The following is an 18446-nucleotide window of genomic DNA, read 5'->3' on the forward strand; positions in this document are numbered from 1 at the left end:
ATATTATCACTGTATACTCTTTTAAGGTGTTTAAACAAGGTTATAATTGAGTTTTTATGGATTAAACCCACCGGTACTTGTGAAAGTCTTACGATTGAATGAAATTCCTTATAAAGAGTTTTAATAGAAATCAATTGCAGTGTAAACAAGTAGTGATATGTGTCTTCAACATTAATATTCTAGACAAATAATCAATTTATAAATGTATATAAACTAATAAATATTCAAAACGCATCAGTGATAAAGTTTCTATCATTTATTTTTATATTAAATGCCTTCACAACGTATATCTGTGTAAAGGAAAAAAATATAAATACTTGTAAAGTTATTTTACTTCAAAATGAAAGTAATTTTTTCGCTTTTGAAGTTATATTGATAAGAAGACAATTTCAGTTTTATTTGGTAAATTGAAAGGAATCGTATCGTGCCGTGCTTTTATCCGACTAACTGCGCGTATCTCAAGGCGTCGTTCGCAGGACAATATCTCATTAACTTTTAAAATTCCTGCTTGTCCTGCAATATTTACTTAGCGCCGTTAACGATGCAACGGCCGAAGACTCGCACTAAATTATGTAAGCACAAGCATTTACGTCACAGTTCCAATTAAATAATGCCATTGTCCGCAGTTTTATTGTCTCGTTCGTTTTCTTGCCTTGCATAAGAATGGCGCAGGAAAGTGGATAGGCAGTGAGGGAGATGATGAGAACTCGTCTGAATTTAAAGCAACGCTTCACTGAAACTTGACGACTGTATGAATAGGACTGGAGATTTTGTTATATGAAAGTTTTAAAAGTTTTTTTTATGTGTAGGTTTTGTAATTTGTCGTGTGCCCATTAAATATTTTTATTTCCCTCAATACGTGCTTTCGGATTTGTTTATCTGAAAACAAAATCGATTTCCTTGTTTAATCGCGTTTAATTACCATTTTAAATCCGTGTTTATTGGAGGGTAAAACAGTATCGTTAACATACAACACTCGGAATTGGTCTTGAGGAAATAAAGTAGGCGGTCATTAGGAAAACGAACTCGGATGAGACACAGAAACTTCTAAATGGCTTAGTTGTAAATTAAATCTATGCTTCAACTAGAACTGAAGTTTGTGATTAATTATGGTTTCAGATAACTTAACTTTCCCATTTGTAAAAACGACATTCTGGTTTATTTTAGTTTATTAACTGTTTCTCTAACTACAATTTAGTTAATTAATTCTGCTAAATACATCTAAATCCTATTAAGTTTTGCAATTATGTGTTTATAATAATTTCTATTACTAATAAACAGTACATGGAATTATTATTGCAAATACATATGAATTAAATTAAAATATTTATGCTGTTATAATTATTTAATTATATCTTTTAATGTTTTAGTACTGGTTAGACCTCCAAAAACCAATTTCACGGCAGCTCGGCTTGTCTCTTGTCGACCCTCTTCTTTCATTTTGTGTCAAATTCTACACACCAGATCCTGGACAACTCGAGGAAGAATACACCCGCTATTTGTTTTGCCTGCAGGTAAGTTAAAATTTTAATTAGTTTACATAATTAATTTAATTTCCTTTTGACATTTAGAAACTTATTTATGAACGTGTCATGATCCAGCAATTATGTCGACATTTAATATGAACTTTAGAATATTACTTTATTAATTTGTTTATATAAAAGTTATCGAGTTTAATTAAATGCTTTTTAATAAATTCTGTTGTCACAAAAGTTAGCTTCCAGCCCTTAAAGTTTAGATATACAATGATGTGGTTTGAATTAAACCTCAAAATGACAAGCCACAGGATATTGTTAATTAATTGGAAACCTTCGTCATGTAAAACCGCAGATTTGTAAATCTAAGCTTCAAGGATTGAAAATGGAATTAAAACATCTACTGTATATCAGTATTTTAATTGCACACTTAGTGCGTACGTTTGTGTATAAATAATGAATATACAGTGAAAATTTCAAATGGAAAAAATTTATTTTAAGCGAGCAGATCAGAAGTAGATACATTAATTTTAGGGGGTGATTCTACAAGTTATTTAGTGTTTTTTGAACCCCATATTGCCTTGTGTGTAGTAGATTAAAAAAAAATCATGATGAACTTAACAAGAAATTCGCAAATAAAATTTTATTTTTAAGTGTTGTACTGAAGTTCAGTAAGACTTTTTTGGAAAAAAACAAATACTGTGTGACATGTGACTAAATACTAAAAAAAAGAATATATTTTTTGTAGAAAATTACTTTATTTTATCATATTTTTGTTAGCAAGGATTTCATATTTTTTATAAAACGAATTCCTATTAATTTATTTGATATTTGTATAAATGTTTCTATGGTGTGACAAATATTATTTATTTATTATATATAAATGCCTGAACATTAGAGATAACTTCATAAAACTGCACATACTAAAATTTTAAATTCATAACCTGTCGGAAAGTAATTAAAAGTTTTTAAGTCATGAGGCGTAACTTCATGGCAAATTGTGAATCTTATTAGATAAACTTAAATTGGAGCTAAAAGTAATATGGTATATAAATGAAAAGATTTTACTTAAGTACTTTTTTAAATTTATTACAACTAATAATTGTATAAATATGCGGAGGATAAAACGAAAGGATAATAAAAGCATATTTCTTTTTAGGTCAAACGGGATTTGGCTCAGGGACTCATGCAGTGCAATGACAATACCGCAGCCATAATGGCCAGCTACATTGTCCAAGCGGAATGTGGCGATTACGTGGCCGAAGATTACCCGGATCATACCTATCTTTCCACATACAAATTCGTTCCGCACCAAGACGTCGAAATGGAGAGGAAGATCATGGAGAATCACAAAAAACACTCGTATGTTTTCATAATATTTTACCTTATCAATCAATCAAATGAAATAAAATATGTTAATTAAAAATCCTAGAACATGAATCAACAATTATAATCCATTAACTGTAATTGAAATGTAGATAGTAATATTTTATAGCTAATTACGTTTGATGGCATTTACAGAAACTAAATAAATACTTATTTCAGTTTAGGTACTCATATTCATTACTACATTTCTCTCATAACAAAATAATTTGTTCTTTAATTTTTTAAAACATATTAGTTTAGAGGGAAATCTTACCTTCTTTCTTGGTTATCAGTGACTAGTTAGTCATAATTAAAGTATTATAGAATATTCAATTGAGTAAAATCTACTTATTTGATTTTCTTCTATTTTTTATATTTATTTTATTACATAAGCTTTCAGAAATACAAAACTCATTTGATTTTGTTCCATCGTATCGATCAACGTATTTCTATAAAATAGTTTTAAGCCTGAGCATATCTTACACCTGTCTTTAATATAAATAATCGGCAAAACTAACAAGTTCACGTTACAATAATTGACTTATATATGTCAATTTTCAAAGAACTAAATAATTTTTTAAATTATAGTGGCCAATCCCCGGCGGAAGCAGATCTAAATCTGTTGGAGACAGCACGTAGATGCGAATTATATGGCATAAAAATGCACCCAGCGAAAGACCACGAAAATGTCTCGCTCAATCTTGCAGTTGCACACATGGGTATTCTTGTGTTTCAAGTTTACACAAAGATCAATACATTCTCATGGGCCAAAATTAGGAAAATCTCCTTCAAGCGGAAACGATTTTTAATTAAGTTACATCCAGAAGGATACGTAAGTATATTTTTTTATAAACTTTTAATATTTATTACGAGGTTCGTAGCAGTAGTAATAAATTGTTAATACTAAAACAAATACCCGGTTAAAATTTGGAATTTTATATAATTTACGACCTAGTAGGCTACTCCTTAAACGTGTATAAATATCGATAAACCTTTATTAAATGTTTACTCATTAATATCGGTAAACAAGTAGATCAGGTTTATATCAGTTTCTTTTCAAGTTCATAGAAGTATTGGCAAAATTATTATTCAAAGACACGAAACGAATATTTGCTTAAAATTTTCTGAGGTTTTATGTTATTTCAAAGTCTATACATTATTCTTTGTTATATATACATACATTTTTTTAAATGATTTATTCACGTAAGCATTACATTACACGCTGTTTTATGTATATTAATATTAATCAATATAAAATTGGTATTAAAACATAATATTCTATTTTAATTTTAGGGTTACTACAAGGACACAGTCGAATTTTTCTTCGAAGGTAGAAACGAATGTAAGAACTTCTGGAAAAAGTGTGTCGAAAATCACGGATTCTTTAGATGTTCTTCAGTCAAACATGTTTCCCGACACAAGACCCGAGTGCTTTCAAGAGGCAGCTCATTTAGGTAACTGACCTAAATAATTATTAATAATTACTCCAATTATTATTCTTGACGTTCAATTTAACACCTTTTCTGCTATTCTTACAGATACAGTGGAAAAACTCAAAAACAAATAGTGGAATTTGTTAGGGATAACTACGTGAAACGGCAAACTTTCCAAAGGTAAGAGTATTTTATTTGCATGAGTTTTTTTACACTGAACTCAAAGTTTTAACACAAAAAATTTAATCTACACAGTTGCTTTTTATCATTTCAATATTAGGTTGAAATTAAGATCTTGTTTGTACAAGAAGACTTATACAAACAGGAGATAACTGAGAGGATTTTTAATGTCTACACTACACACCACAATTCTAACCCTTTTTTGTAACTCTTGCTTCAAATATCTTGTAGTAAATTTGCTAATGCGCTTCGTAAACACCTGTAAGAACCCACTTAATATTTGTATGTCAACCATTTAATGCCAGCTTTTGATTAAGCAAGTTTTTATCAAATTACAAGTAAAACTGACAAAAAATGGTTGACATTTTTATGCCCTAAAACCCCAACTCATGTATTGTTGATAATCAGAGTAGCTATTTGTGAAGTGTGGAGCATGGTTGTTGTAGCAATTGGACTGGATAATGCTGTGTCCGACAGTTACTAAAAAAATGATCAATGGAGGAGGATGGGAATTTATTAAAGAACAAATTTAACTATTTACCGTTTCGGCCCTTGCCCAATCCTGGACATATTAACCAGTTCTTCGTTCAAACGAACGGAGATTGTAGTAATTTATTTTATTAAAACGTCACTAAACGACAAAAAAACAGTTTGATTATATTTCACTCAAATAATTCTGTCATAAGATTCATTTCACGAAATAAACTGGATATTTATAATCAATTTATTTCTTAAAATGGAATTTATTAATCTTACATGTACAACACAGGTACAAGTGAATAAAATAAATTACTAAAAAGTTTATATGTCCACTATATTAATATGTCCTACATGAATAGAAATTATAGGAATTTTACATTTTCCCTCAACTAGTGAATTTTAGATCTTTTCAATTTTTTATCCACTTCCGTACATAGGGTCTGTGGCACAATCAATAGCACTGCATGATTTTGGTGTAGGTATGAGCAGTGGTGTCATTCAAATATACTAAAATTACTTAATTAAAACATTAAATAATTCCGTAAATTTAAAAATTTATATTTTATATTAAATCATACCTATAAATAGAATTACATTAAAAAATAAATACTAATATTTTTTAAATAAAACCTGTATTCTTCTTTCTCTTCTTTATGTAAGTTTGTTTTCTTAATTAATTCTTTTTGATGTTTAGCTGGCTTTTCTAAATAAGTTTATTAATTTCCTTCTGCATTTAAAAGTATGCTAGACACTAAAAAATATGTAATTAAACACTTTTAAATATTTTTATTCGATCTATATATAAAATTTATTATTAATATTAAAAATATTTTACATCATCAATCATCTTTGCAATATATATCTTTCAACTCTTGTCTAAATGTTATTATTTCCTAAATAATTTGGTTACAGTTCTAGTTATTCCATATCAAATTTTGAGTCTGACTGAATGACACCACTGGGTATGAAGATGTAACATGTTTCTATAAGTGTCCAAAATGAATCGTTAACGGAACGATCGTTTTGCTAAATAGCCGTGCTCCATACGAATTGAAAGAGTAATAATCGAAACAGCTTTGTTTCAACTTTAGATCTAGACGATAATGACTAACTGTTAAGTGTGTAGACTTCTCTCTCGGTTCTTTTACTATTTTTAATATGATTGCTCTCTGTCTCTGATCCGTGTACGTTGTTGTGCAGGTCGGCATCGTTCCGGCACTCGAGTGCCCACTCGAGCGCCAGCAACATGCATACGAGTACTGTCGGGAACAGCATTTCCGCCCATCCACTGTTGCCATTAGCTGACAGCAACCTGAGCGGTAGGTAGTGCCCCCACATTGTATCTGTGTCCGTTCACTTTTGTGCGCCCGTCAAAACACCCTTGCACGAATTGTCCGCGATGCCATCTTAGTTAACTCCACGGCGACGATATGAAATTGACAAATATTAAAGCAGAATGAATATTGCTACCGAAAAATAAAATTACCATACTGTACCTTCACTGGGATTCAAGGTGATCTTAAGTAATAGGACACAGAGCAAAAGTGGTTTCCTAACAACATATAACTTGCCTAAACTGGCCACCAATAAAATTGTGTTTTTTGTTGCTAGTATTCTTTACTTCAACAAATTTTACAGCAATTTTGTGTACATACACCTACAATCCTTAAAATCCTTCTATTTAAACACTTCCTTTCTTGTCACTTCATTGAGTTCAAGTCTGTTACTTTAATCAATTACCAACATGAATATAATTGAAAACATAATGAGGATACAGTCTCTAAACTTTACGAACGTTTTACCGAGGTATTTCTTTGTTAATACACAACCATGTCCACTGTTTTTGTAACCAGTTTCTTAGTAATTATTATTATTAAGCAATTGCCTGAGACATCCTATGGAGGTTTGAACAAATTTCCCACATACTTGTCATATAAATACATAAACCTATTACCTAATGAATTGGATATATGAGTGTACAGTAGTGTTAGATAGTAGTAAAGTAGAACGTTAGATGATGGGTTTATTTGCTGGCACACAGTGGAAGTATCCAAACTATCGGCTTCGTTGGGGTCGATGGGCGCAACTGTGGCGGCGGCACCGGGTTCTCCGACGACGAGATCAGCCTCTCGCCACCTCGCCACAGCTACGTGCTGGAGCTCGGTCCCCGACACCAGGCCTACCACGCAGCTTGTTCAGACGACGAGCTCGCCCTCACCTCCTCCGACGACGCGATCGCCGTCGCCCGCGACTTCTGCGACTACGAGCCCGCTGCATACACCCTCCGAGGACCACCGCCCCACATCCAGACCGCCCCCATCTGCCATGGCGTCGCAACTCCACGCCGTCCACGCAGCAGTTCACAGGGCAGATACAGGTATCATCACCACGTCCCGCCACACTCACACTTCCACTGTTCGGATGCCCTCTAGTCACAAATCGGAGGGCTCGCTCGACCATCCTCTCCCTGCCACTAACAACTTTACTAACATCTGTCCCTCACAGACCCAATCGCAAAATGACCTCAACCCCAAAAGCTCGTCCGCGCAGTCCTCCAACGTTCACTACGAATACGTATATTCCGCCACGTCACTTCCCAAGCGTCAACTCTGGCAACGAAGTGCCAGTTGTCGCGACCTTTACGATTTTAGCTTTGAGGAGTCCGGTCAGGCCAAGCGCCGAGCTAAGCCTCCTAAACCTATTGAAAAAGCCGTAATTAGCTTTGAAGAACGTAAACTAGAATCGCCTATTACTCGTTACGACGATCACCACACATTATACACAAGTTCCCGCGATAGTAGCTTAGAAATACATCAAGACATTATGGTACCAGATCAGAAAGTATATTCAAGTAGTTACCCAGGTATGACTAGCTATTCCCAAGAATCTATGGAAGATCCAGGAAATTACGACTTACGAGATTCCCAAGATGATATTTCTCACGATAGTTATGAACTACTCGAAAAGTCTGACGATGATTACAGCAACTCGGCTGAATTCAAGTACAAGAAGTCCAAGCCGCTCAACACCAGAAGCTGCAGTCTTGATTCGGGCAATTACATGCCGTCTGATTCGGATTCCGAGGATAAAAGACACAAGTGCAAAAGCACCAATGACGTCTACACAGACATATTTGCTATGGAAGATCCTCGTGACTTTCCTCGGGAGATTATTCCGCGTAAATCAGATGGCAGCTTCTACCGTCACTGGAAAAGTGGCTCGCGCACGTCCAGTCTCGAATCAAAAAGTGATTATTACGATTCCAAAACATCAAAATCCAGCAAAGAAAGTCTTAAGAAACGAGAGCGTTCCATCGGTTCAAGAACATCCAGTCAAGAATCCAAAAGCGATTATGAAACTAAAAAAATACGTAAAAACAAAAGCGCCGAAAACATTCACAAGAGAAATGACTACTTCGAATCAAGATCATCTAGCATGGAATCGAAAAGCGAATATTACGACGCAACTTCTAAAATTGACGAGAAATTCTTTAAAAAAGATTACGACAGAAAGATTAATTTCGAACGAAATTACGGCACGCAGAAACGACGAGATCCAATCGAAGTTAGCGATTTTAAGAAAGAAACATCCCGTGTTCATTCCATCAGTTTACAAAACGTTGAAACAGAACAAAATATCAGATCTAATCGTCTGCTGGAACAAAACACTATTCCTCGAACCCAAAAGTCATCCTATCACTCGAACAAATCCGAAACCACTCACATTTGGCCCGAAACATTGCCAGGAGTACCTACAGAGATTGAGTGGCCGAAACATCAAAGCGGACAACGGTCGACTGAATCTGAAAGCAATATATTTAGTTTCGATGAAGATAAAATTCAATCATTACAAGAAAGTAGCGATCTAGATATATGCCCCGATCATAGTTTTAGTGTTGTTCCAAATATAGACGACGTTAAACCAGAAAGCAAGCAACGAAAAAACTACCGAGATGTGTTTATGGAAATTGAACCCAGAAGTATTCACGAAATACCTCTTCACCAACCCATTGAACGAACCAAATCAGATCCGAACTCACTTGCCAGACAACGACTTTCTTCTGCACGAAGACTTCTTATGCACCAAAAGTCTATTGATTTGACTCCCTATGAATCCAGCGACGAAGATTACTTATATAAGCAGATACCTAGTGCTCCTCCAATCACAAAATACAAAGGAACCCACTTTGAATTGCCCACAGCTGAATTCGGTCATTTTGACATTTTAAAACGTGAAGTGCAAGGTCAAAAAACTAAATTCGAAGTTCCCAAAAGCCAATTCGAAGTTTTGGGTGCAAAAACACAATCTGATTTCATAAACTTGCCACCCAAGGACGATGATATTTCGTATGTATTACATAAGAGACACGTAATGAACGGTACTGCGGCCAAAGATGAAGTTAAACTGGATAAAACTGAACCCGAGACTAGTCCTCCAAAGAAACCCGCACCAGAGAGTCAAGAGAAAACAAAATTGGTAGACGAATTGAAAGCTAAATCTAAAGTAAAAGCCAAGTCAGCGGATGTTGAACCAGAATCCTCATTTTTATTTACTCAAAATATTGACCTCTCTAAAGTTGATCCGGTGACTTTGGAGGTTGATAAAAGTGTTGTGCCAGTTCAGCACCTCTCTAGTCCGAAAAGAGATATTACCCATATTGATCCTGTACTTTTAGAGGCACTTAATTCTAAGCTGAGTCAAATAGAAAGCGATTCGCCAACAAGTTCAAAAACTGAAAGCTTAAAACCACTACATAAAATATTTATTATGCAAAATGACAGACAAAACAGAAAAGATCTTACAAAGACTATAGAACCGGTCCAACAACCTAAATCAGAAGAAAATAAGGAATCATTGGACGATAAATTAAAGCCAAAAGAAAGTAAAATTAAAACTGATATAAAACCAAAACGTATCATTAAACCTCGTATGCAACCAGGTAAAGGAAAAGGTGGTAAAGTAAATAAAACTAAAGTAAGAATTACATCATTTAGTTCTGATGATGAGTCATTAGATTCTGACGATGTGTTTGGCAGTACTGAAGCGACACCAACTAGAATTGAATTTTCTCCTCCGCAGATGAGAAAAGAAATGGAATCAATATTAAAATTTGAATCAGAAAGAAAATATCTGCAATATACAATGTCTTCTACAGAGGTAGAGGGATCCCCACCAACTACTCGTAAAAAAACTGATAAACAGTATGATAATGGATTGGATCCAAATCTCCAAACAGAACTCAGAAGAATTTCTGAGAGATCATTTTCAATTCCTAGTTCCGAAGATGATTTTAACATACAAACCACAGATTTGCAACCTGTTTTTGCTGAAGTACCAGATGTGCTTAACACTGTAGATGAATTGGATGGAGATGGTGAAAGATCAAATGATGAAACTTTAAAGGAAGAATTAAATGTCAACAAAGAATTGTCTGATCTTGACGCCGAAAGAGAGAGAGAGAAAATTTTATTAAATGCTGATATCGAAGAAGACATAAAAGATTTAAGAGTACCATCAAGGACGAAAATTACTGAAATATTATCACCTTCGCTACGCAGAAAAGGACAAAGCCCTTTATTATTTGCTCATGCAAGATTAAATTTATCTGAAGGTACAGCATTTTCTCTTCTGCAAAAACAACAAGCTTTAGAATCGCCACTTCCCGGTCGAAGAGCCAAAAGCTTAGATGCGCCTGTGATTCCAGTTAGTAGACTACCTCCATTAAATGCCTTTTCAAGTAAAGATGACACCGTTGAAGAAGAAGATCAGTTTCGTGGAACTTCTGAAGAAATTACCAGTGACAAATCGATGACTGACGAAGGTGAGAAAACCCCTGTTCAAGAAAAACCACCTGTTATGAAACCTACACCAATTATAGCACCAAAACCAGAAATTAAAGTAGTTTCTAAAGAAGGTTCAGTTAAAGATCTTCTCAAAGAACCCACCAAAGCGAAAGAAAAACCAATCAAAGTAGAACGGGATCAAATTGTTCCAGAAGTTATTAAATCAAAGAAAGTGCCTAAAACTACAGTTCAAACAAAAATGTATGCATCTAAGCAAATTAAGTCGAAGGCGGCTGTTAATAAAATAGCGTCAAAGGAACCTATGAAGGAAAGATCTGTTTTAAAACCATTACCGCCTAAAGCTGTCAAAGTTCAAAAACCTACTACTTTAAATACCAAACCTGCTTTGCCACCGAAACGAGAGCATGAACATCCACCAGATCAAAAATCTCTACCACCAAAACCTCCAACTTCATTAATAGACACGAATAAAACAAAAAGCCAAGATAGCGACCCAACAAAAAAAGGCATCAGTAAAGAGAAAGCTAGATCTTTAGAGAAATTGGAATTACGTAGAATGAGTAGTAAAGAAAGAACAAGGTCACAAGAAGATAGTGATACTGATATAGCAAAGCGAAAAGAAAAACAACAAATGCTTTATGAGACAGCTATAAAGCAAACTAAAACTATTAAAAGTCCAGTTAAAGATGTACTTCCCGTGTTCCCACAAGTGGAGGAAAGTGTCAGAGAAAGACATGGCCGCCTAGAAATAAGTATTAATACTATTGAACCAAGTGTTTCACTAGAAGAAGCAATTATAATAACTAAATCTCCTAAAAAATTAGACAAAAAGATAACCAAGAGTCTGGATCTGAATTTAACTGGAGATGACGAGGAAGGTGCTAAAACTGTTCAGAGGTTAGGAAAAAGCTTAGATCTAGATAGTAAAACAAAAGACGACTTTAAGGATAACGAATTTGATTTTCAACCTGAAACCATTTCATCCATTCAAGCAAGGGATCTCAAAGAAGCTTCTCCCGAGAACGCGGGAATTCAAGAAACTGTAACCGTCGATGTTCATGGAACTCCTCTTACAACGGAAGGAGATGATAAAATTATTTTGGAGGGCACTAGTTTAGATGTGTGGCTCTCTGTTGATGAACTTAACAAATCAACTATTGAAGAAGCTGAAAAAAGTGCTAAACTAGAAAACATACAAGTTATTCATAAATCCGACGATTTTTTTGAATCGCGTACATCTCCAAAGCCACCAGATCTTTGTAAGTTGGAACCCAAGAGTTCTTCAGACTCGCGGTCTAGTATTGAAAAAGTTAGTTTGGGTAATTCTCTTGACATTAAATATATAGATGACTCTGGAGATTCTTCACATAAATCCGAGCAGGATGCACAACTTATTGCAGAAATGCAAAAGGCTTCAGCCACCGTCGCCAAGTTCATTAGAAAGAAACTAGAAACACATAGGCCTAAAAAAGAGCAGATTGAGGAAATTCCTGAGAATCTTGTTCGAATAACCAGCGAAGATGAATCATTGACTGAAGTTAGTGAATTAAAGTGCGAAGATATAGACAGAAATCTTCTGGCTGTAGATGAACAAAGAAATTCTGTACATAGACTCAGCATCGAGAGAAGTAGATCAGAAGATACTGGTTCATGGATGACTGTAGAATGCGACGAGTATATTGGTGCTGAGAGCTCGTTAGACTACGATAATGCCCTTGATTCACCAGAAAAACAAATGGCAACAATCGAAATTAAAGAGGAGCCACAGCCTGAGGAGGACATAAGGCAAGAACCGGATGACAAATCTGGAAATTTATTAACAACAGATAGAATTAATAAATTGGATTTACTTAAAAGAAGTTCAGATCAATCGAGATCAAGTGATACAACAGGTTCTTGGACTAGTGGCGAAAAAGATGGAAGCCCTGGTAATAATATTAAAGAAACCGATGAATCTAGTGCAAGTTGCTCAATGGGAAGGGCAATTGGGTTGAGCCAAACTATAGAAATGTTTGGCACCAGGGACCAACTAGATAAAGGTTCACCTGATTCAGAACCTCCCAGAAGTCCTAGAAGTCCCAGGATATGTGTATTGGGGCGAGCATTTACAATTGATGAGGAATCAATATCCCAAAAGTTGGAAGGAAGTAATTCTTCCGACGAAGCAGCTGATATACCAGAGGCAGAGGCAGGACCCAGTCAGGAGTTCCAAAGGAATGCTGATGAAGCTGATAGTAATGGAAAATATAAAAAAGTTCCTTATCCATTCGAAGAAAAATGGTCTAGTGATTCTGAACTTGCCCAGAAGTTACACAAGAAATTATCAAAAAAGATGTCTTCAAATGAAAAAAGTGTTTCGTCAATTGATGATTCTTTATCAGACAAACGGAAAAATGGGGTGTATTCTTTGGATAAACCATCATTACAGTCCGTTGAAAAATTATCTACTGAATCTAGAAACTCCCTTGATACCGAATCTAGTTCTGGGAGTTTAGGTGTTGCACATCGCATGCAAAAATCTGGGGATATTCCTAAGGAACTAAGTTCCACTTGGAAACCGTTCCCATTAGACAGTTCAGGTTCAGAAAGTTTTGAGGACAACCTTTTACCACCTGATCAAGATACAGAAAAACAAGAATATTTTTTATGCAGAGACAATTCTGGAGATTTTACAAACCTTTCCGATGTTTATTATAGACCAGACAGTGATATAACACCCACCAGAGACGACACCGATTTACCAGAGGATCTCGCTAATTTCCCGGCAAACTTAAATTACCCTTCATTAACTTCAGGCATTATCAATTTGGGATCAGACATTCTATCTAATTATGCTGGTCCAGGCTATCTTTCTCGAACATTGTCCAGAATATCTGAAAGGAGCACAAATTCTGAGAAATCTAGTCTGGAAGAAGATTCAACAAAAGCAAGTACTCAAAGCGACAGTTTGAATGATGAGTCCATGGAATCAAGTAATCAACAAGGCAGTGTTAGTTCTGGTTCCCACAATAATGCCCGATTATCTGAACAAGATAAGAAAACGCCTACCAATGAATTACCAGACACGAAGTTCAGTGACAAAAGTAAAGCAAGTGATAAAATTAGTTATGAGAAAATGTCAAATATTAGTAGCAGTTTATTACAAAGACAAATTTCTGATGATCGAAGAACGTCAGCAGAAATGGCTGAATTGTCAATTGACGACATAGAAATTATATCTGAAAGAGGTCTTAGATTGAAACGACAAAATTCTGATGACACTATAATTGATGAAGAATGTTTTGAGCCAGAATATAAAGAAAGCAAAAGATCAAGTAGTCAAGAGAGTGATGAGTGGCCTCTACCAGATATACCGAATCAAGGTCAAAAACCATTACTTGCAATGCACGAAGTGCCTAGTTCCGATACTTCCCAACAAACGACTCAGGTATTTATTGCACCAAAGGCAAATATACCGAAAACATTTGGATTGAGAGGCTCCTTGAAAAGCCAGGAATCGGAACAATGGCCAAGTCCTCCTTCAAGTGTCACGGATCACGCCCCCATAGTTGAAAATGTCGAGACATATTATATAACACCTCCCCAGGAGGCGTGTAAAGTTCATGTAGATTCTATTAGTACCTATGATAATGAATCAAATTCTGATAACGAAAACAGAACTCTTGACATGGATACAGATAAAACTCATACTTACGAAAATGTTCCCACCGAACATATAAGCGAAAGTTTCTCGGAAAGTTTAAGTGTTGGACCGAGCGGAATTAAAATTACGTTAAGAAAATCAGAATCACAAGGATCAAATTCGGATGAGGATCTAAATTTATCAAATTTAAACGATGACGTTTTTACTGATGCTGTGGATATGTCTAGGAATGAACTGAGACCGCAGACGGCAATGAGACGTAGTTCAGATGATTCGTACCAGTTAAAACCCGAATCTCCCAGAGGATCTCACAGTTCCTATTCAGAAGAAGACTGTACCAGTTCAATGGGTACAAATTTAGAAGATGGCACTGTTCGGTACGCTCTAAAACCGACAAAATGCACTCACAGTTCTCATTCTGAAGATACCTCCATAGCACTGAGTTTATCGGAGTGGTCTAATAGCACTACGACAGTAAAATTCCAGAATTTGTCGAGTAACAGCGGTACGACGAAGAGTAGTTCAGGACTAAAAAGTGATGAAAATTCATTAACTGATATTGCACAGTCTATATCAGAATGGTCGAGTAGTAACAGTAATACGTTAAAGGCCCAGAATGTTACCAGTATACAATTCCAGAAATTGTCTTCCACAACGTCGACTGGGGATAGTACATTGACAGATTTGATACCTACTATATCTGAGTGGTCAAATTCTGACAATGCTCAACAACAATATTTCAGTAGTAGTTTGCCAGAGAGGCAGTGTGTTTCCCGCATGGGCACCAGTATAGATGTAGAAGAATTGAGTGTACATGACCAAAAATCTTTACAAAGTCCCAAAAATATACCTTCTGAAGACTTATCCATGTTTTCTAGCAGTTTACCATCACGTAGTGAGCAAAAGTACTTTACTAAATCTACCGAAAGACCCATAGTCATACCACTGAATGTGCATTCAGACACTGACAGTTCAATAGAACAGAGAACCGTGCACATACAAAGATATGATAAGGATAAGCAAAAATACATGCAAAAACATCAAGGTCAAAGTAAAAGTTTAGATCGACAAATTAAAGTACCGCTAAAATTGGCGAAATGTTCACCGTATTATTCCAGTAGTTTAAGTTCAGAATCTACCCCGTTAGCAGGAACCAGCCCTATACCTATCAATAAGACTGCTACAGTTCCTTTAACCAGAAGCCACAAGAAGCCTGTATCAAAAAGCATTTGCATGGCCAAGAGTCCGCCGAGCGAAAATGATTCCACCAGTTCGATAGAATCCCCTAGGAGCAAATCGGAAAGAGATCGGCGGGCATGCAGAAGGAAAAGGCAAACGCAAAATCAAAGAAAGCTCAAACTGGAGAGAGAACAAAGCACTGTCGACGAATACTATTTTGTAGAGCACGAGGCTGGACTCACTGAATACAATGAGTACATACGTCACCGAAACATGGAGGAGATGGCCTCCAATTTTCAGTATGAAGGAGTACTAGCGGAAGATAGTCCGGTGCAGTATTCAGAGGCACTTGAGGAGGGTTATTTCCCCGATGGTGATTCACAGTCAGGTTCGGATATATTCCGCATGGAAAAAGAGGAGGATGAACGGTTCGAAGTGGCTGAAGGTTTCGATGTTACGTCAATACCCCCACCGCTTCTAGAAGACGATTTTGAGGCCGAACAGCCTTCACATATTTGATTTTAATGTGATATAGGAGTTTAGTTTAGTTAATATGTATGTCATCATGGCAAGCATTCTAATTATTAGTACAATTTACGTAATTTTAACTATATACCAAATTTTAATATTTATTGGTGTTTTGAGAGTTTGTTAAGATAAAATTTAGGTTATACAATTGCTGGTTTGATGCGAAATTAACGAGAGTTTGATGTCACGTTTCGGTTTTTTCAACCATTCAATTTATAAATGTGTAACTGTTAGCACCACTACATTACAATAATCCAAACTTTGTGCATACTATTTCAAAATGTTTTTGTTTTGTTGATTAAGAAGAAACCGATACGTAATTTAAACAATTTTCTAGATTTGCAATTAATAGGTCTCATATAAAGTAAATTAACGAGAAAAAACACACCAACGAGTTACAATACAAAATCGGACTTCCGTTGATTCGTGCACTATTTTTAAATAACCATTTGCTCATTATTAATGCCAAATATATACGTTTATTATATATTGCACTGCAATATTTAAATACCCGTTTTTCTAGGTATAGTAAACAAACTTTTTATATACTTTAAAATTCGAAGTTACGAAGACTAAAAGATGTGCCAAAAAAACGGTGTGCCAAATTTTGCGATTGGTCTGTGGTAACATTATTAACATCTAATGGTATAAACATTTACAAATCTATCACTTCTGTCTTCACCTTATTAGCACAAAATCTTGCAGTCGTTTGGTGATCTGAGAAATGCTTATGTTATGTAGTTTAACTGCCCATTATTTAGTAAATAGAATATTGATTAGGAAGATTTACATTTCAAAGTCAATGAAATTTCGATGATTATTTAATACCATTTTTGCAAATGTTTGGATCTAAACTTTTCATCCGAATACGAATTAATACGAACGATCTGTTTTTGTTATTTAATAAATTTTGTGTAAAAATTGGGGGTACATGAAAAATATATAACATTGAAAGCAAAATTTTGCATAAGTTTCTGATCAATATTTCTTCAAAACGCACAATTTTCGATAAAACTCACCATGGAGACTGCAAAATTTTGTAAAATTTTTGCAATCAATATTAGTGTATGTGCAAGTTATGAAGACTGAAAAATAAATGTACATAAAACTGTTGTGAAATTTTCAAAACTAAAATCAAACAAACAATTAAAACAATATTGTTCAATTATTTCCAGTAGGGGAAATTTAATACGGGGATGAATACTTATCGCATTATTCGTTGGAAGCTTAAACGCAGTAAAAATTGGCTAATTAAATCGGTGTAATGAAATTTGTGGGGTGCATAAATTCATCCCTGTATGAAGCTAAGTTTTTATGATATGTGAACACTTATTTTAAAAAATATTACAGTAACAAACGGTCTAAAACTTATTTTTATAGAATCTCGTTTGAAATGTTGTGTTGCTTAGAATCTTAAATAAAAATGTTTGCAATAAATACTTGTGACTCTAGTCAGTAATATTCTACTATAATACTATTAAAAAATACGTGAATATATAACAAAGCAGATATGCAATAAATATATAAATAACTATTTTAATTGTAGTGTCACATGTATTTCACCAGTGAATTTATGTTTTTTAATTATGGTAATTATTTGATCGAATGACAGGCCTAATGAAGTTCGATACGAAGCAATTGAATAATAATCCAATCATTAAATGACTTATAGTCAATATACAATTTACCCCTTTTTATCTACCCTTGTCCCTGTTTACGTTTTTGTGATATTTGTAAAGTTGTTGATATAATATTCTAGTGTTAGTTTAGTCATGTGTAAATGACAGGTTATTCAAAAATGTTTGTTTTATTCTACTGTGTTTAGGGATGTAACCTTTATACGATTTCTGTTGATTGTGCTATAAGCATGTAAAGTCGTGTTATTTGTTGAAAGGTATATTTGTACATATTTTTTTGCCATGTACAATCAGTTACTCTCATTGATGAATATACAGGATCAACATGTAAATTTCATTTCACAATAAATCATACAATTTGCTTAATTACTTTCATTTGTTCAATATATCGCTTATTATACTTGCCTTAACATTGGAAAGAGGTGAGATAATTGTTGCATGGTTCATTTTATAGCTTTATTTTGTGATTTCTTTCTTATGTTATCATTATAGTGACGTTATCTGCGTAGATTTACGAAATGAATATTTATAAATCAGAAATTTTATTTGATGTTGTTTATTATTTTAATATCTTGTGTGTTATCTAAAACAAAACTTCAAACCAGTCAATTAATCACTTTATAAAACTCAATGTTTTAAATAACGCACTGCACCCAGATTTCCCATTTTTTAATGTGCTTGTTTCGTTAACTATGTACACTGGTTCAAAAAAATTAACCGAC

The 18446-nt window shown here is 34.6% G+C and overlaps 1 protein-coding gene across 2 annotated transcripts in view; it reads left to right on the forward strand.

Annotated features, from left to right (window-relative positions):
* Nucleotides 1-18446, forward strand: part of LOC109600576 (FERM, ARHGEF and pleckstrin domain-containing protein 2) — an 82059-nt gene that overhangs the window by 61110 nt on the left and 2503 nt on the right. Inside the window, exons 4-10 of one of the 2 annotated variants that reach the window (XM_020016743.2) lie at nucleotides 1371-1514; nucleotides 2635-2837; nucleotides 3429-3672; nucleotides 4134-4294; nucleotides 4379-4453; nucleotides 6134-6252; nucleotides 6975-7310. In XM_020016743.2, coding sequence (XP_019872302.1) covers nucleotides 1371-1514; nucleotides 2635-2837; nucleotides 3429-3672; nucleotides 4134-4294; nucleotides 4379-4453; nucleotides 6134-6252; nucleotides 6975-7310 — 1282 coding nt within the window. The remainder of the gene's footprint in view (nucleotides 1-1370; nucleotides 1515-2634; nucleotides 2838-3428; nucleotides 3673-4133; nucleotides 4295-4378; nucleotides 4454-6133; nucleotides 6253-6974; nucleotides 7311-18446) is intronic. The other variant, XM_020016744.2, reaches the window with a different exon arrangement.

The sequence above is a fragment of the Aethina tumida genome, chromosome 4, assembly GCF_024364675.1.
Source record: "Aethina tumida isolate Nest 87 chromosome 4, icAetTumi1.1, whole genome shotgun sequence".
Taxonomy (NCBI): Eukaryota; Metazoa; Arthropoda; class Insecta; order Coleoptera; family Nitidulidae; genus Aethina; species Aethina tumida.